Below are 21,280 nucleotides of genomic sequence, written 5' to 3' on the forward strand. Positions count from 1 at the left end.
TGGGCATAGTTTGCTTTTCTTTTTCTAGTTTCTTAAGGTGGAAGATTAGGTTATTGATTTCAGATTGTTCCTATTCCTGAACATAGCCATTTACAGCAGTAAATTTCCCTCTAAGAACTGCTTTAGCTGCATCCCATACATTTTGGTATATTGTGTTTTTGTTTTCATTCACCTAAAGTATTTTCTAGTTTCCCTTGTGATTTCTTCTTTGACCCCTTGGTTTTTTAAGAGTGTGTTCTTTAATTTCCAATACTTGTGAATGTCCAAATTATTACTGATTTCTAATATCATCGCATGATAGTTGGGGAACATACTTGGGATGATTTCAATCCTTTGAAATTTACTGAGGCTTGTTTTCTGACCTGGCATATGGTCTATCCTGGAGAATGCTCATGTGTGCTTGAGAAGAATGCTTATTCTGCTGTTGTTGGGTAGCGTGTTCTCTACATGTCTGTTAGGTTTAGTTTGTTTATAGTGTCATTTTTTCTTTCCTTTTTATCTTCTGCCTAGTTGTTAGATCCATTACTGAAAATGAGGTATTAAAGTCTTCAATTATTTATTGTTGAATTATTGATTTCTCTCCTCAATTCTTCACGTTATTTTGGAGGCTCTGTTGTTAGATGCATATTTCTTTATAGCTGTTACATCTTCCTATGGATTGACCTATTTATTATCATTATAAAATGTCCTTCTTTGTTTCTAGTAACAATTTTTGTCTTAAAATCTAGTTTTATCCAGCGTTAGAAAGGCCACGCTGGCCCTCTTTTGGTTACTCTTTGCAAGGTATAATTTTCCCCGTCTTTTTACTTTCAACTTATTTGTATCTATGAATCTAAAGTGTGTCCCTTGTAGATAGCACCTAGTTGGGTCATATTTTATTATCCATTCTGCCATTCTCTGCCTTTTGATAGGAGTGTTTATTCCATTTACATTTAATGTAATTTCTGATAAGGTAAGATTTATGCCTGCCACTTGCTATTGGTTTTCTATATATCTTATGCCTTTTTAATTCTTCTGTGCTTTCACTGCTGCTTTCTTTTGTTAAATGTTTTCTAGTATACGATTTTAATTCCCTAGTTGCTTCTTTTATTATATATTTTTTGTTATTTTTTTAGTGGTTGCCCTGGGGATTACAATTAGCATATTAACTTAAGAAAACCCTTAATTCCTAGTACATATGACAACTTCGCTCCCCCTACTTTGTGCTATTGTTATACAAATTATATTTTTACATATATTATCAGCCCATCAACATAAGTTTCTAGTTATTACTTTATGCAGCTGTTTTTTAAATCAGATAGGAAATAAGAGGCATTACCTAACAAGAACACATATACCATATTTTATATATCTATAGTCTTACTGTTGTTTTTTACTTATTGGTGTAGATTCGAGGTTCTGTCCAGTTGTCCTCTCAGTTCAGCCTGAACGGCTCCATTTAGTATTTCTTGTAGGGCAGGTCTGCTAGCAATGAATTCTCTGTTTTTCTTTATCTAGGAATGTCTAAAATTCTTCATTTTTGAAGGATAGCTTTGCCACATATAGAATTCTTGATCTGACGTTTTTTTCTTTCAGCACTCCCTTCTGGCCTCTGTGGTTTCTGATGAGAAGTCAGCTGTTAATTTCATTGAGGCTCTCTTGTATGTGATGAGTTGTGTCTCTCTTTGCTTTTTGACAGTTTGACTATGTGTCTCAGTGTGGATCTCTTTGAGGTTATCCTACTTGGAGTTTGTTGAGCTTTTCAGATGTGCAGATTAATGTTTTTCATCAAATTTGAGTGGTTTCAGCCATTATTTCTTCAGATATCTATTGTGCCTCTTTCTTTCTCTCTTTCCCTTTTAAGACTCTCCTTATGCATATGTTGATATGCTTGATGGTGGCTCCGCAGGTCTCTGAGGTTACTCACCTTTCTTTTTTCTTTCTGTAAATCTGAGTGTGTACCCTCAACTGATCTATATTCACTTTTTTTTGTGTGTGTTAGGAAGATCAGCCCTGAGCTAACATCCATGCCAATCTTCCTCTTTTTTTTTTTTTTTTGTGTGAGGAGGACCAGCCCTGAGCTAACATCCAATGCCAATCCTCCTCTTTTTGCTGAGGAAGACTGGCCCTGGGCTAACATCTGTGCCTATCTTTCTCCACTTTATATGGGGCACTAACTGCCACAGCATGGCCTGACAAGTGGTGCATCGGTGTGCACCCGGGATCTGAACCTGGGCCGCCAGCAGCACAGCGTGCGCACTTAACCGCTACACTATGGGGCCGGCCCCTCAACTGATCTATATTCACGTTTGTTGGCTCAAATCTGTTGTTGAGCCCTCTACTGAATTTTTCATTTCGGTTACTCTGCTTTTCAACTTCAGAATTTCTATTTGAATTTTAAAAATAATCTTTATCTCTTTATTTATATTTTCTATTTAGTGAGACACAGTTGTCATATTTACCTTTAATTCTTTAATCCTAGTTTCCTTTAGGTCTTTCAACATATTTATAATAGCTGATTTATACTTTTTGTCAACTTAGTCCAACATCTTCCAGCACATTTCCTGTTTTTTTCTTTTTTTTTTGTAATATGTATGTGGCATACTTTCCTGTTTCCTTGCATGTCTTATAATTTTTTGTTGAAAACTGGACTTCTTAGATAACATAACAACTATGGTACTACCTATTTCCCCCCAAGGGTTTGTTGATTTTTCTTTGTTGGTGTTGTTGATGCTCATTTGTTTAGTGACTTTCCTGGATGAATGCTATAGATGAATACTATAGAATCTATGAATTCTAATCGATTTCCTGGATGAATTCTATTATTATGAAATAATGCCACGAAGTTCTTTTATTTTCTTATTTTTAAAGTCCTTGTTCTACACCTGGCTTCCTAGGGGGCATACCTGGGTCAGTATAACTTAGTGGTCAGCCAACGATTGGTCATAAGATTTCCTTAAATATCTTGTCTATATGTCTTCCACCCTTTGTCAAGGGATTTATGTGAAGGCATGCCTTCAAACTTCAGGCAGTTTATAGAACACAGGGCCTCCAGGTCAGGCAGAAGGGAGCTAAGTATTTGAATGCGGTAGTTTCCTTTCTAGGCATGTTCACAGTCTTCTAGATTCCCAAGAATATGCTGTAGCTTTTCAAAGTTGCCTACAGTTGTCTAGTTCCTCAGGACTTCCTTTTATATTTTGGCCAGTCTCTTGTTCACTACACCCGAAATCATAAGCTTGGGTATGTAGGCTTTGCCAGTAGATTGTTGTTTTTGTCGGTAATGCCCTGGGGATAGGCCTTTTTTCCCCTGCTGGGCTGAACTCTGAGTGAAATCAAATAGCCCCAACATCCTGAGAACGGAGATTTCCTAGGGAGTTGCTAGTTTAGACAAAATCCTGACAGTGCTGTGCAGATGGGAATGCTAACAGAGCTCCAAAGGTCAGTCCTGGCACTGACGGTGCGGCTGCTGGCTTCCATGGCTGCTGCACCTCTCAGAAGAAGGGAGGTGGACGGGAACAGCCCCAAGGTAAAACGCCAGAGACCCTGTTATCTTACTGAGGATTAGTAGTTCCTCTTGGACAGATGATACTCAGTCCATTCTGTGACTTTGGTTAATCTCCAGAGTTCTGAAATGGTTGATATTAGTGTTTGGCCAGTATTTTTGTTGTTGTTGTTTTTTGGTAGAGCAGGTTCATGAAGTCCTCACACTGGCATTCCAAAAGTCAATCTCTCTCTATTATGGTTCACTTTTAAAGAGTGTATATATTTGCTAGGTATTTGCCACATAATTATACTGAACATTTAAATGACAAGGTTAATTAATATCTAAATATTATAATATTCAGTGGGACTCTGCTAAACATCACTAATGTTACCCAGAAATATGAAATTATTGGGAAGCATATATATCTGATTTTTATGTAGTTCTTACATTAATAAGACAGGAATTTTTAAATAGGCATTAAAAAAAAATTAATGTATGTGAAATTATAAAGCAATATAGTGAATTGCATGGGCTGTAGAATTAGTCCACCTCATGGAGTTATGCTGACTGAATGATAATGCTTAAAAGAAGAGTGTCCCACACAGTAAATACTCAATACATGTTAGCTGTCTTTATTAACATAAAATTTATTATTACATAGATTAACTAAAAATTAAATATATATGGATTTCATTACACCGACTTAATAGACACTCAACTAGACTTACAAACTATTTTCCTATAATTACCTGACTGAAAAGAACCAAAATAAGAACAATTATCAGCAGTAGTCTATTAAGATCATAGAACATAAATTCCAAATTAAAATTGTATGTTTAACAAGAAAACCTAAAACTATTAAAAATAAGGAAAATAAAATTATCCAAATATCAAAATGAAGACATAATTATTATATTTTAGCATACGTTTATTTTTTTTATTTTTACTTTTATTTTTTTGTGTGTGAGGAAGATCAGCCTTGAGCTAACATCCCTGCTAATCCTCCTCCTTTTGCTGAGGAAGACCGGCTCTGAGCTAACATCTATTGCCAATCCTCCTCCTTTTTTTTTCCCCCCAAAGACCCAGTAGATAGCTGTATGTCATAGTCACACAGCCTTCTAGTTGCTGTATGTGGGACGCGGCCTCAGCATGGCAGGAGAAGCGGTGCGTCGGTGCGTGCCCGCGATCCAAACCCGGGCCGCCAGCAGCGGAGCGTGCACACTTAACCGCTAAGCCACGGGGCCGGCCCTTTTAGCATACTTTTAATCATGTAATTTTTTTCCTAGGCATGTGCATGCACAAATAAACACGTTAGCATACTTTAGTATTATTGCTTTTCACTCAGTATTATTTTTTGAGTATTTTCTCATGTCATTAAAACTCTTTAAAAATATGTAAGCAGAAAGAAATATTATTGCAACACTGAAATCCCATTAAGGGAAAACCAAGGATAACACAGTTCAAAGACATATTATTACATATACTTTTTAAGGTTATTTTTCTAAAACGATATCTACACAGACATTATCAAAAACATAATTTTATTGCCTACATAATATCCTCTTATATCATCATTTAAAAAATTAATCATATACTGTTGGATATTAAGGATTTTTCTTAATCTTTCAATATTACAAATAATGCCTTAGTGAACATCTCTATTATCAATATTTGTCTGCCCCTGGATTATTTCCTTACATACCAGATATGGAATACTGGGTCAAGGAGTAGGGAGACCATTCCTTGGATGAAAGAATAGTCTCTTCAACTAATCGTGTTGGGACACCTGGATAATGACATACAAAAGAAAACCTGATTTCTAAAAAGAGGTTGTACTACTTTACATTTTCACTAGTTTTCAATGAAAGCACTCATTTCACTCCATTCTATCATTATTTTTTAGGTGAAATTCATATAATGTACAATTAACCATTTCAAGTATAAAATTAGGCAGCCTTTAGTATATTCACAATGTTTTGCAACCACCAGCTCTCTCTAGTTTCCAAACATTTTCATCACAGCACAGAGACACCCCAAACCCATCAAGTAATCACTCCCCATTCCCTTCTCCCCAGTAACCTCTAATCTGCTGTCAGTCTCTATGGACTTATCTATTTTACATGTTTTTTACATGTTATCACATAAAAGGAATCATCCATGATGTGAACATTTGTGTCTGGCTTCTTTCAGTTAGCATAATGTTTTCAAGGTTCATATAAGGTGTAGCAAGTATCAGTGCGTCATTCCTTTTTATGGGTGACTGATATTCCTTGTATGTATATACTTTGATTTGTTTATCCATTCATCCATTGATAGACATTTGGGTTGATTCTACCTTTTGGCTATTATGAGTAATGCTCCTATGAGCATGGATTTACAAATATCACTTTGAGACTCTGCTTTCAATTATTTTGGGTATATACCCTGAAGTGGAACTGCTGGATCATATGGTAATTCTATGTTTAATTTTTTGAGCAACTGTCATACTTTTTTTCACAGTGGCTGCAGCTGCACCATTTTACATTCTCATCAGCAATGTATGAGAGTTCTTATTTCTTGACACCCTCACTGACACTTGTTATTTCTATTTTTTTCATTAAAGCCATGTGAGCCGTTGTGAAGTGGTAACTCTGTGGTTTTGATTTCGCATTTCCTTGATGAATAATGATGCTGAACATCTTTTTATGTACTTACTGGCCATTTTTGTATCTTCTTTGGAGAAATGTCCTTTGCTCATTTTTAAATTGAATTGTTTGTTTTTGTTGTTGAGTTGTAAAAGTTCGTTATATATTCTGGATACTAGAATTCTATCAGAGATAAGATGTCCAAATTTTTTCTCCCATTCTGTGCAGTTGCCTTTTCACTTTCTGGAAAATGTTCTTTAATGCACAAAAAGCATTAATTTTTTTAAGAAGTCCAAACTATTTTTTCTTTTGTTACTAGTGCTTATGGCATCAAATTTGAGAATCCATTGGCAAATCCGAGAAAATGAAGATATACCCCTATATTTTCTTCTAAGAGTTTTATAGTTTTAGCTCTTATATTTAGGTCATTGATCCATTTTGAGTTAATTTTTTTTATATGGAGTGAGATAGAATTAAGAATTAAGCAATTCTTTTGGGAGATGAGGCTGGTTTATCTTGCTGCTCTTCTATGATGGGCACCAACTTGCTGAGGAAGACTTTAATCCAGTTATATCCAAACAGGATATGATTATGAAAAAGACAATGCTCTGGATATGGACTAGTCCTTGACCTACACCAGAATAAGCTCAGGTTCTCTGGCTCATTCCCGATAGTTAAAAGGGTCATAACTGGCAGTGAAAAATTTAAGACTATTCTGATTGTGGGGGGATGCTAAAAGAAACATCATCATGCTTTTGTTCGTGGTATGTGTATTAAATTATATTTTCCTTTAAGAAAACAATATGAGAATATCACCTAGGGGACAATGTTTGTTTCTCTGTGAGGGGATTTGGAAATTTGAGGGTGTTAAGCTGGATAATAACATGAGTGGTAGAGGTTAAGAAAAAGTTAAGACTTTGAAAGAAAAATATGTTCATCAATAGATTTGATATTAACTATATTTCATTATATAGGGACTCCGATATAAAACTGATTTGGTCAGTAGTGTTTCCTCTTACTAACTGGCGTGTACTGTTTAATAGTCTGTTTCCAATTTTATAACTGCCTAAAAGACTCATGCTTCTGGTATATTGTCATGTCTGCCGTGAGTCTTTTCACTGTAAGGGAGAGATGTTCCCTTAATCAATGTGTTCTTTGCTCACTAGGTGACCGATACATGATCTCTCTTCCTAGCAAGGCAAAGGAATGGAGAACGAGACTGTTCCACGTTACTGATATATTTTTTTCTCATGAAGTTATCAAGAGTGATTAGGATTCTATTAAAATCAATGGATTAAAAAGGTTTGGATAAATGATAAAATTAAAAATTTAAAAATACATTATCACTTGCTTTCCTTTGCTGCTAGTCTGTTTTAATTGCTGCCAGAGTAAGTTTCTGATACAACTATTAAAATCTTCCAAGCTCTAACAATTATCACAGTCTTTTGTACCTAAATGTCAACCTCGGGTAATCTGTGTTATCTAATATGATAAGGCTCATTGTAAATGTTTATCAAATCAGATACTCTAGCCAGAAAAAGTCTAGCAATTAAATTGGTGTTTAGGGTCTACTCTGATAATATAATCCTTTTCCTGATATTTAAAAAGTGTTCCAAGTTTCAAACAACTTACATGCAAACTTTACAGAAAAGAATCTGTATGTTAGATGCTAAATATATGTATTCTAATTTTGTGGAAATCAATTAAAAATATAAAGTGACCTTAGTGGCTTCTTATCAAAATATTTGATTTGATTTGAGACCCCCAATGCCCTGAATAGTCTGGATAATATAAAATATCATAGCTGTTATACTAGGATGATTTCTGGTAATATACCAGTGACCACTTTTTTTTTTTTTTTTTTGTGAGGAAGATCAGCCCTGAGCTAACATCCATGCCAATCCTCCTCATTGTTGCTGCGGAAGACTGGCCCTGGGCAAACATCTGTGCTTATCTTCCTCTACTTTACATGGGATGCTGCCACATGGCTGGACAAGCGGTGCCTCGGTGCGTGCCAGGGATCCGAACCCGGGACACCAGCAGCAGAGTGCATGCACTTAACCGCTACGCCACGGGGCCGGCCCCCAGTGACCACTTTTTTAACAATAAAAAATCAACTAAGATAGAATAGTAGCCAAAGATAGCAAGTGATAAAATGTATTAAAACAGTGATCATCTTTAACATTTAAATTCATTGCTGAAGTGTTTAGCCAGCCATAGGGAGAGACAGCTAATTCCTATATACAGAACACAGTAATTGTGAAAAGGCTACTTGTTGTCAACAGGCTAACCTGTACTTCCCAATAGCACATTGTAATCTGACACCAGAATTTAGAAGTGAGAAAAAAGAGAGGACAAAATAGATTTGAAAGGTGAGGAGAAGGCAAAAGAAATTTTGACTGAGAAGAACAAAAATCCTGATATTTAATTTTAAAATTTCGATACCTTTTAGGCTATAGTCACGGCAATTAAAACATTTACTAAATCATAGCTTCTTTTTGTTTTTGTTTTAAAATTTGTTAATTTAAATTAAACGGATGGCTATGCACGTAGAAAAAAAGAAATAAAGCAGTTGTTTTTTGCTTGATGGTAAAAATCTTTCTCTGGCTTACATGACTAAGGCACATCATTTTACTTGGACTTTGGGAAAATCTAGTTTCTGGTGTAAGTGGATTCTCACTAATGACTTACTGTGTTTGTGATTAATTAGTTTGTTTATTCCATAGATATTAAGCACTTGTTATACAGTCATGTATCACGACGGGGATACGTTCTGGGTAATGTGTCATTAGGTGATTTTGTTGCTGTGCGAACATCGTAGAGTGCGCTTACACAAACCTGGATGGGATAGCCTACTACACACCTAGGCTGTATGGTAGAGCCTATTCCTCCTAGGCTACCAACCTGTACAGCATGTTACTACACGGAATACTGTAGGCAGTTGTAACACAATGGTAAGTATCTGTATATCTAAACATAGAAAAGGTACAGTAAAAGTACAATATAAAAGATAAAAAATGGGGGCCAGCCCGGTGGTGCAGCAGTTAAGTGCGCAATCCGCTTCGGCAGCCCGGGGTTCGCAGGTGTGGATCCTGGATGGGTATCAATGCACTGCTTGCCAAGTCATGCTGTGGAGGTGCCCCATGTAAAGTAGAGAAGGTGGGCACGGATGTTAGCCCAGGGCCAATCTTCCTCAGCAAAAAAGAGGAGGATTGGCATTGGATGTTAGCTCAGGGCTGATCTTCTTCACAAAAAAAGAAAAAAAAAAGATAAAAAATGGGATGCCTGTATAGGGCACTTACCACGAATGGAGCATGCAGGACTGGAAGTTGCTCTGGGTGAGTCAGTGAGTGATGGTGAGTGATGTGAAGGCCTAGGACATTGTTGAATACTACTGTAGACTTTATAAACAATATACACTAGGGCTACATTACATTTATAAAAACTATTTTTCTTTCTGTAATAATAAGTTAACCTTGGCTTACTGCAACGTTTTTACTTAATAAACTTTTTAATTTTTTAAACTTTTTGACTCTTTTGTAATAACATTTAGCTTAAAACACAAACACATTGTACAGCTGTACAAAAGTATTTTCTTTCTTTATATCCTTATTCTATAAGCTTTTTTCTGTTTTTAAAATTTTTTATTGTTTTTCACTTTTAAACTTTTTTTGTTAAAAATTAAGAAACAAACACGCATTACCCTAGGCCTACACAGGGTCAGGATCATCAATATCACTGTCTACCACCTCCACATCTTGTCCCCCTAGAAGGTCTTCAGGGGCAGTGACATGCACGGAGCTGTCGTCTCCTGTGGTAACATGGAACACCTCCTGAAGGACCTGCCTGAGGCTCTTCTTGAGTAGGTGTCACTCTTCATGGTGGTTTTCTTGGTTTGTTTCTGTTTTTCATCATCAAATTGCTTGTAAGCAGATATGTAGCATGAACATTCCTCTCTATTGATGGAAACCTTTCAGTGTTGGAGAGCTATGCCTTCAAACTTTTTAAGGAGCTTGTTGAGGTCTGCAAAAGCTTCTGCTAAACCTTTCACTGTGAATTTTCTTGGGGCTTCTTTTTCTTCTCCTGCAGTTTCCTTTTCTCTTACCTCTTCTTCAGCTATGTGTTCCTGTTTCAGTTCCAAAAAGTCCTCATTAGTCAGTTCCTCAGGAACCACCTCTAGGAGCTCTTCAATGTCATCCTTACCCACACCCAGCTTAAAGTTGTTTGCCATCTCAACCACAGTCTTGTTGACTTTTGCAACCTCCTCATCCTTGGCAAGCCCTTTGGAGTCATGGACAAACCTCTTGAGTGTCTTCTTCTAGATGCCATTCATACAGTCCTTGGTGACATCACCCCAAGCCCAAGCAAGGTTCTTGATGCAGTCATAGATGTTGTAATCCTTCCAAAATTGCATCAGTGCCTTCCTCAGTTCCTGTTCCAGTTCCAACAACTCCTCATTAGTCAATCTCTCAAAAACCAAAGTAAGGAGCTCTTCAATGTCATCCTCATCCACACCTAGGTTAAAGTTGTTTGCCATCTCAACCACAGCCATGTTGATTTTTGCAACTCCTCATCCTTGGTAAATCTTTTGAAGTTATGGATGAACCTCCTGAATGTCTTCTTCCAGATGCCATTCATACCCCAAGCCCAAGCAAGGTTCTTAATGTAGTCACAGATGTTGTAATCCTTCAAGAATTGCATTAGTGTCTTCTCAGTGTCTTCCTCAGTTGCAGCAGTAGCCTGGGCAAAGGTCCTCCAGGTAGTAGGCCTTAAAATCTGCTGTAACTCCTTGATCCATTGGTTGGATGAAAGAGGTGGTATTTGGAGGGAGAAACACCACTTTGATATTGGAATGAAGATCACCAAAAAGAGGAGGATGTCTGGGAGCATTATCAACAATAAGCAAAATCTTGAAAGGTATGTTTTTCTCCAAATAGTACTTCTCCATTTCATGGCATGGCAATTCCAAGATGCCATGGAGGACATCTTGGAAGAGGAGCTGGGTCATCCATGACTTCTTATTGCCCCTGTAGTACACTGGCGGTGTGTGGTCCTTCATATGCTTGAAGGCCCTGGGGTTCTCACTGTGCCAGATCACACAGAGTTTCAATTTGCAGCCTGCAACATTGCCCCCAAGCTAGATTGTTATTGTTATCCTGTCCTTAAAAGCCTTGAAGCCTGGCATTGCTTTGGCCTTCTTAAGGATGAAAGTCCTTTCAGGCACCTGTTTCTAGAATAGGGAGGTTTCATCCATAACAGCTCTGGCAGGTAATTTTCCTCCACAATCAGCTTACCTAGAATTTCAAAAAATTTTTCAGCTGCCTTCACATCAGCACTTGCAGACTCACCACTCACTTGCACATTATGTAATGAATAACAATTTTTGAATCATTTAAACCACCTAGGCCTAGCAGTGAATTCAATGTTGTAGTAGGATCCAACCTTTTCTTTCAACATTGCAAACAAGCTTTTTGCTTTCGCCATGATCATCACCGTGCTGGGAGGGATATGCTTCTGTGTCTGGTCTTCCACTCGGGTCATTAAAAGTTTCTCCCTGTGGGAACGAAGTCAAGATGGCGGCATAGGCAGACTCTGAACTCACCTCCTCCCGCGGACACAGCCAATTTACAACTACTTGTGGAAAAATTACCCAAGACAGAACTGAAAACTGGATAAGAGGAACTCCTGCAACAAAGCACAATCCTAATTGAGGTAGAAGAGGCAGAAACTCCCTTCTGGAGAGGAAAAACGCCGCCTTCACAAGCCACCAGCTTCAGAGCCGCCTGGGAGCAGCCCAAAGGTACGCAGCCCTCCCTGGAGGAGTGGGGCCCTGAGCTGGGGAGCGACCCCACTGTGGGCATTTTGTGGACCCAGCACAATCGAGACGAGTGGCATAATATCTGACTTTGCCTGCTACTAAAACATTGGGGAGTACCCTCAGAAAAGCTGGTTCACAAAGAAATTAAAACCAGCTCTTAAAGGGCCCACACGCAAACGCACTCATTTCAGAAAGCAACCTAAAATCACCGGAAAGAAAGGTGCATAGTGCTTTGGTGAAAGGAGACTCACCTGATAGGCTCTGAGTGCCTCTCGGTGAAAGGTGAGACCTCTCCAGGGACTGGGACATTGGCGGCGGCCATTGTTGTGGCCTGGTGTGGGTGTGCTGACACAGACGCCGTTGGAGTTCTCCCTGGGGCCTGCTAGCCCAGGTCTGCCCCACCCACTAGAGCACTGATTTAATCCAGCTCAGCCAGGGTGGTGGAGTGTGTGGGGTTCCCGCCGTGGAGAGATTGGGTCCACTTCGGGGGGTCGGGGCGCGCACACGGGGCAGGACTGTGTTGACTGTGTGTGTGGACCTGTGGGCGGCGGGGCTTGTCAGCTGCAGACTTGTGCTTCTCAAAGACCCACATAGGGGGTTGGCCCCACCTTCCAAAGTCTGAAAAAATTGGGTGCTCACGTGTCGGAGGCCAGCCCCACACAGCTGCAATGCTCAGAGAGCTGACAAGAGACCTAAAGGTTGGAGGCTTACAGCAATTGTAAGGCCCAGAGCCTAACAACCTGCCACGCTGGGGGCCTACTCACTTAAAAGAAATACTGCAACACAAATGGGGTATTAGAACTTGCAGCCAACTGTGCTGGGGCTCCCCAGCACAAGCAGCTGAGCATTACAACAGCTGGCCAGGAGCATAACTCGGCCTCCCTGGGCGCCTACAGGGAGAGCAAACAGGCCACAACAGAAGGACACACGTAGCCCACATAGGGGTCACCACTGGAACATTGAGAACTGAGGGAAGCACACTGCAGGCCCCCTAAGGCATCACTCACATAAGGTCACCTATCCAAGAGCAGGAGACGTAGCTGACCTACCTAATATGTAGACATAGGCACAGGGAAAGAGGCAAAATGAGGAGGCAAAGGAATACATTCCAAGTAAGGGAACAGGACAAAACCCCAGAAAAGGAACTAAGTGAAACAGAAATGAGCAACCTACCCGACAGAGAGTTCAAACAAAGAGTGTTAAGGATGCTCACCGATCTGGGGAGAAGAATAGAGGAACTCAGTGAGAATGTCAACAAAGAAATGGGAGATATAAAAAAGAACCAATCAGAAATGAAGAATACAATACTGGAAATGAGAAATTCAGTAGAGGGACTCAAAAGCAGAGTAGAAGATACAGAAGAACAGATCTGCGAGCTGGATGAAAGACTAGAGGAAATTACCCAAGCTGAACAGGTAAAAGAGAAAAGAATTAAAAAGAGTGAGGACAGTCTAAGGGACCTCTGGGGCAACATCAAGCGCACTAACATCCGTGTTATAGGTGTCCTGGAAGGAGAAGAGCGAGACAAAGGGGCAGAGAATCTATTTCAAGAAATAATAGATGAAAACTTCCCTAATCTAAGGAAGGAAACAGACATCCAGATACAGGAAGCACAGAGAGCCCCAAACAAGATAAACCCAAAGAGGCCCACACCAAGACACATCATAATCAAAATGTCCAGAATTAAAGATAAAGAGAGAATCCTAAAAGCCGCAAGAGAAAGTCAAGTTACATACAAAGGAAACCCCATAAGGCTATCAGCTGACTTCTCAGCAGAAACCTTACAGGCTAGAAGAGAGTGGCACCATACATTTAAAGTGCTAAAAGGAAAAAACTTACAGCCAAGAATACTCTACCCAGCAAGGTTATCATTCAAAATGGAAGGAGAGATCAAAAATTTCCCAGACAAGCAAAAATTAAAGGAGTTTGTCACCAAGAAACCAGTGCTACAAGAAATGTTAAAGGGACTGATTTAAGGGGAAAAGAGAAGACCACAAATAGGAAAAATTATCTATTTCCATGATAAGAGGGTAATGGATACAAATGCACAAAAAAGAGGTTAGATATGATATCAGAAACATAAAATGAGGGAGGAGGGGAGTTAAAGAGTAGAACTTTCAGACAGAGGTCAAACTAAAGAGACCATCAATTCTGTATAGAAGAAGAAAGGAACAGAGAAGGACTACTAAAACACTGAAAAAAAAAAAGTTAAAAAGTGGCAGTGAGCACATACTTATCAATAGCTACCTTAAACGTCAATGGACCAAATGCTCCAATTAAAAGGCATACATAGGGTGGCTGATTGGATAAAAAAACAAGACCCATATATATGCTGCATACAAGAGACACACTTCAGACCTAAAGACACTCACAAACTGAAAGTGAAGGGATGGAAAAAGATACTCTACGCAAAAGGCAATGAAAAGAAATCTGTGGTAGCAGTACTCATATCAGACAAAATAGACTTTAAAACAAAAACTGTAAAAAGAGACAAAGAAGGGCATTACATAATGAACAAGGGAACAATCCAACAAGAGGATATAACACTTGTAAATATCTACGCACCCAATGTAGGTGCACCTAAATATATAAAGCAATTATTAACAGACATAAAAAGAGAAATAGACAGTAACACAATAATAGTAGGGGACTTGAACACTCCACTTACACCACCGGATAGATCATCCAAACAGAAGATCAATAAGGAAACATTGGCTTTAAATGACACACTAGAACAGATGGACCTAGTAGATATATACAGAGCATTCCATCCAAAAGCTGAAGAATACACGTTCTTTTTAAATGCACATGGAACATTCTCCAGGAATGATCACATATTAGACCACAAAACAAGTCTCCATAAATTTAAGAAGACTGAAATAATACCAAGCATCTTTTCTGACCACAACGGTATGAAGCTAGAAATCAACTATAGCAAGAAAATCAGAAAAGCCACAAATACGTGGAGATTAAACAAAATGCTACTGAACAACGACTGGGTCAATGAAGAAATCAAAGAAGAAATCAAAAATACCTGGAGACAAATGAAAATGAAAATACGACATGCCAGAATTTATGGGATACAGCAAAAGTGGTTCTAAGAGGGAAGTTTATAGCAATACAGGCCTATCTTAACAAACAAGAAAAATCTCAAATAAACAATCTAACAATGCACCTAAAGGAACTGGAAAAAGAAGAACAAACAAAGCCCAAAATCAGTAGAAGAAGGGAAACAATATAAGAGCAGAAATAAATGAAATAGAGACTAAAAAAATAATAGAAAAAATTAATACAACCAAGAGCTGGTTCTTTGAAAAGATCAACAAAATTGACAACCCTTTAGCTAGACTCACCAAGAAAAAAAGAGAGAAGGCATAAATAAGTAAACTCAGAAATGAAAGAGGAAAAATTACAATGGACACCTCAGAAATTCAAAAGATTATAAGAGAATACTATGAAAAGCTATATGCCAACAAATTCGACAATCTGGAAGAAATGGATAAATTTGTAGAATCATACAACCTTCCAAAACTGGATCAAGAAGAAGTAGAGAATTTGAACAGACCAATCACCAGTAAGGAGATCGAAACAGTAATGAAAAACCTCCCCCAAAATAAAATTCCAGGATCAGACGGCTTCCCTGGTGAATTCTACCAAACATTCAAAGAAGACTTAATACCTATCCTTCTCAAACTCTTCCAAAAAATTGAGGAGTGGGGGAAGCTCCCTAACTCATTCTACGAAGCTAACATTACCCTGATACCAAAACCACACAAGGACAACAAAAAAAAAGAAAATTACAGGCCAATATCACTGATGAACACGGATGCAAAAATCCTCAACAAAATACTAGCAAATCGCATACAATACGTTAAAAAGATTATACATCATGATCAAGTGGGATTTATTCCAGGTATGCAGGGATGGTTCAACATTCGCAAATCAATCAACGTAACACACCACATTAATAAAATGAAGAATAAAAATCACATGATCATCTCAATAGATGCAGAGAAAGCATTTGACAAGATACAGCATCCATTTATGATAAAAACTCTGAATAAAACGGGTATAGAAGGAAAGTACCTCAACATAATAAAGACCATATATGAGAAACCCACAGCTAATATCATCCTCAACGGTGAAAAACGGAAAGCCATCCCTCTAAGAACAGGAAGCAGACATGGATGCCCACTCTCACCACTCCTATTTAACATAGTACTGGAAGTCCTAGCCAGAGCAATCAGGCAAGAGAAAGAAATAAAAGGGATCCAAATTGGAAAGGACGAAGTGAAACTGTCACTATTTGCAGATGACATGATTTTATATATAGAAAACCCTAAAGAATCCACCAGAAACCTTTTAGAAGTAATAAACGAATATGGTAAAGTTGCAGGATACAAAATCAACATACAAAAATCAGTTGCATTTCTATACACTAACAACGAAGTAGCAGAAAGAGAAATTAGGAATACCATCCCATTTACAACTGCAACAAAAAGAATAAAATACCTAGGCATAGACTTAACCAAAGAGGTGAAAGAGCTGTACACGGAAAACTATAAAACATTGCTGAAAGAAATTGAAGAAGGCACAAAGAAATGCAAAGATATTCCGTGCTCTTGGATTGGAAGAATTAACATAGTTAAGACGTCCATACTTCCTAAAGCAATCTATAGATTCAATGCAATCCCTATCAAAGTTCCAACAACATTTTTCACAGAAATAGAACAAAGAATCCTAAAATTTATATGGAACAACAAAAGATCCCGAATAGCTCAAGGAATCCTGAGAAAAAAGAACAAAGCTGGAGGTTTGTTCCCTGATTTCAAAATATACTACAAAGCTATAGTAACCAAAACAGCATGGTACTGGCACAAAAACAGACACACAGATCAATGGAATAGAATCCAAAGCCCAGAAATAAACCCACACATCTATGGACAGCTAATCTTTGACAAAGGAGCCAAGAACATACAATGGAGAAAAGACAGTCTCTTCAACAAATGGTGTTGGGAAAACTGGATAGCCACATGCAAAAAAATGAAAGTAGACCCTTACCTTACACCATACACAAAAATTAACACCAAATGGATTAAAGACTTGAATGTTAACTCCAAATGGATTAAAGACTTGAATGTGAGACCTGAAACTATGAAACTTCTAGAAGAAAACATAGGCAGTACGCTCTTCGACATCGGTCTTAGCAACATATTTTCAAGCACCGTGTCTCACCAGGCAAGAGAAACAATAGAAAAAATAAACAAATGGGACTACATCAAACTGAAAAGCTTCTGCACAGCAAAGGAAACCATCAACAAAACGAAAAGACAACCTAACAATTGGGAGAAGATATTTGCAAACCATACATCTGATAAGGGCTTAATCTCCAAAATATATAAAGAACTCATGCATCTCAACAACAAAAAAACTAACAACCCAATTAAAAAATAGGCAAAAGACCTGAACAGACATTTCTCCAAAGAAGATATACAGATGGCCAACAGACACATGAAAAGATGTTCAAAATCATTAACTATCAGGGAAATGCAAATCAAAACTACAATGAGATATCACCTCATGCCCGCCAGAATGGTTATAATTAACAAGACAGGAAACAACATGTGTTGGAGAGGATGTGGAGAGAAGGGAAGTCTCATACACTGCTGGTGGGAGTGCAAACTGGTGCAGCCACTATGGAAAACAGTATGGAGATCCCTCAAAAAATCAAGGATAGAACTACCATATGATCCAGCTATTCCACTGTTGGGTATTTATCCAAAGAACTTGAAAACACCAATGCGTAAAGATACATGCACCCCTGTGTTCATTGCAGCGTTATTCACAGTAGCCAAGACTTGGAAGCAACCTAAGTGCCCATCAAGGGACGAATGGATAAAGAAGTTGTGGTATATATACACAATGGAATACTACTCAGCCATAAGAAACGATGAAATCCAGCCATTTGTGACAACATGGATGGACATTGAGGGTATTATGCAAAGTGAAATAAGTCAGAGGGAGAAGGTCAAATACCGTATGATTTCCTTCATTAAGTAGTAGATAATAACAACAATAAACAAACACATAGGGACAGAGATTGGATTGGTGGTTACCAGAGGGGAAGGGGGGAGGGAGGAGGGCGAAAGGGATAATTGGGCACATGTGTGTGGTGATGGGTTGTAATTAGTATTTTGGTGGTGAACATGATGTAATCTATGCAGAAATAGAAGTATAATGATGTACACCTGAAATTTTTACAATGTTATAAACCAATGTTACTGCAATAAACAAAAAATTAAAAACACACAAAAAAGTTTCTCCCTGTCTCATACAGGCCCTTGAATTTTTGTTATTTAGTCTCATAGCCTGCAATGAAGCAGATCCTTTAACAGTTTCTGTCACTTTGCTCTTGTTCTTTAAGATTACTGCTATGGTGGAATGGGACATGCCTGACCAGTGAGCAATAACCATCACCGATTTTCCACCTTCGTAGTTACCTAATAACTTTCAATTTCATTTCCAGGTCAATCACTCAATGTGGCCTCTTACTGGCAACACTAGCAGTGGATTTTGTATGTTTAGGGACCATGATGAACAAAACAACATGAGATTAAATCAAGCACAAGAGAAAATGATACAATGAAGAGACGCAGTAAACACGAGCTGAATGAGGCTGCTGCTGGTGTAACATGGCATACTCTTTTACAGTAAACATTTTTTTTATGAGTAGAAAGAGTACACTCCTAAAAATATCGATAACACGTCAATACACAAGCAGTAACATAGTCGTTTATTACCATTATCAAGTATTAGGTATTGTACAGAACCGTATGTGCTATACTTTTTTTTTTTTTTGGTGAAGACTGGCCCTGAGCTAACATCTGTGCCAATTTTCCTCTATTTTGTGTACGGGACACTGCCACAGCATGGCATGAGTGGTGTAGGTCTGCTCCTGGGATCTGAACCCATGGACCGCTGCGAAGTGGAGTGCGCTGAACTTAAGCATTACGCCACCGGGCTGGCCCCTGTGCTATACTTTTATACAACTAGTAGCAGAGTAGGTTTGTTTACATTAGCATGACCACAAACACGTAAATTTTGTGTTGTACTACGATTTTACGAAATTAAGATGTCACTAGGCGATAGGAATTTTTCAGCTCCATTATAGTGTTATGGGACTACCATCATATATGCGGTCTGTCATTGACCGAAATGTCATTATGTTGCTTATGACTGTCTATCAGGCACTCTGTTGATGAGAGGAGCATCTTAATCAATCTATGATCAAATTACAAATCTAAGATGTGTATTAATTTAATGTCACTATATAAATACTCCTGGTTTTTAATAGTCCTAGTTAGTAATTAGCTTAAGAACAAGAAATAGGCTATCTTCATAGAAAGGCAGAATCCATGTAGAGAAAGTGGTTAATACCTTTTAAAAGGTATTACTAGGTGTTACTAGGTGCTCTAGACTGTGGATCCAGACTAAAGATCTCGCGTTATCCTATGTGAACAGTATATAGGGAATTTGTGAGGCTACATGCTCAAATGCTAAATTCCTGGTTTTCAGAAGTTAGGATTGTAGCTATTTACGGAAAACTTCTTAAAACAACTATTGGCCTCTTTTCCTGGTAGTTGACGGGTGGCTTATAATGGAGAAATAAAAATGCACTCACATTTGACTGTTACTCCTTTGGAATATTTTGAATTATATCTGAACTCAGCTTCTAGAGAATTGACAAGGATAAAGTGGTGAAATAAGTGGGAGAACCTCCTACTAGACTCAAAATAGCTCCATGAAAAGAGGTGCTTCAGTGCTTCTAGTCTAATGGCTTATTCATTGTTATGCCCTATTTCTAGGGCATAGCATAGTGGCTGACACACAACATGCATTTGGTAAATGTTGTACTAACCTGAAGGTTTGGTAGTAAATAACAAAGTGTAATTTGTACAATTGTTTAGTTTCCCTTGAGGTCTAATCATATGCCACATCAATGATTACTGTGGGAGACATCCATTTGGGCTTTGGATAATAACATGATACGAGCTTAAAGACTGGAACTTGAACACCTGTGTTCCCTAACACAGGAGACTTGTGATGTGGTATCATGGAAAGCACACAGGATTTGCATGCCAAGACAGTATTCTAACACTGCTTTGTCTGACCTTTAGAAAGTCCTTTCCCCTTCCTAAGCCTTACTTATCTATTCATTCACCCAAACATTTATTGAATGCACACTGTATGTCTTTTAGAGATGAAAAAGAGACAAATCTTGACCTGGAGATGCTTAAAGATACAACAGAAAAATATAACTTGAATGTTTCCTCGTCTATAAAATTAGAATTACAATACCACCTACTGCACGGATTTTGTGAGGCAATTACAACAGTACTTAACTTTTAATGTATATAAAAGTGCTTTGGAAACGGTAAAGCACTATACCAATGTTAGTTGTTATTTTGATTACTATATAATCATTCCTCATTTTCTGTTTTTTTCCTTAGGTTGAATTTCAACTTGATATTAGTTCCTGAAAAATAGTGTAAAACCAGTTTTTCATGGAAGTTTTTCTAATTTTTCTTTTGGAATAAATCAGGACGCTTGGACCCCTGGTTCAAGCTTTATCTGTCAACCTACTTCCCAATTTTAAATTTAGAATGTAAGTAGTTGTTTTTTCCTTTTTTTTCTGTTAAGTTGAAAAATAAGTCACATGCCATCAAGTCCAGCACTTTAAAGTATATACAACTCAGTGGTTTTTAGTATAGTCACAAGGTTGTACAATTGTCATCACTAACTCTAGAACATTCCCATCTCCCCAGAAAGGAAGCTGTACCCATCAGCAGTCACTTCCCATTTCTTCCTCCCCCAGTCCCTGGAAACCCCTCCCCAGTTCCTTTCTATCTCTATGGATTTGCCTATTCCAGACATTTTACATAAATGGAATTGTATACTATGTGGCCTTTTGTGCCTGGCTTCTTTCACTTAGAATAATGTTTACAAGGTTCATCCATGTTATATAGCATGTTTCATGTTTTTATAACTGGATAATATACTATGGTATTGATATGCCATATTTTGTTTATCCATTTATTAGTTAATGGACATTTGTTTGTTTCTACTTTTTGGCTATCATGAACAATGCTGTTGTGAACATTCATGTAAAAGTTTTTGTGTAACATATATTTTTGATTCTCTTGGTAATATATCTAGGAGTGGAATTAATGGTTCATATGGTGACTCGATGTTTAACTTTTTGAGGAACTGAGTAGTTTGAATTTGATAACTGCTTTTCTATAGCTTAATGCACATGAACATCTAATGAAGGAATGATAAAAGCTACTGCCAGTGCAAGACATAGAGAAAAGGGAA

General features: G+C 38.0%; 1 protein-coding gene across 3 annotated transcripts in view; it reads right to left on the reverse strand.

Annotated features, from left to right (window-relative positions):
* ITFG1 (integrin alpha FG-GAP repeat containing 1) overlaps positions 1 to 21,280 on the reverse strand; it is a 259,186-nt gene that overhangs the window by 8,653 nt on the left and 229,253 nt on the right. Inside the window, exon 15 of one of the 3 annotated variants that reach the window (XM_058527742.1) lies at positions 11,530 to 11,772. The exons of the other annotated variants lie outside the window; for them this stretch is intronic. Coding sequence (XP_058383725.1) covers positions 11,530 to 11,772 — 243 coding nt within the window. The remainder of the gene's footprint in view (positions 1 to 11,529; positions 11,773 to 21,280) is intronic. 3 annotated transcript variants of the gene reach the window in all.

The sequence above is a fragment of the Diceros bicornis genome, chromosome 32 (assembly GCF_020826845.1).
Source record: "Diceros bicornis minor isolate mBicDic1 chromosome 32, mDicBic1.mat.cur, whole genome shotgun sequence".
Classification (NCBI taxonomy): domain Eukaryota; kingdom Metazoa; phylum Chordata; class Mammalia; order Perissodactyla; family Rhinocerotidae; genus Diceros; species Diceros bicornis.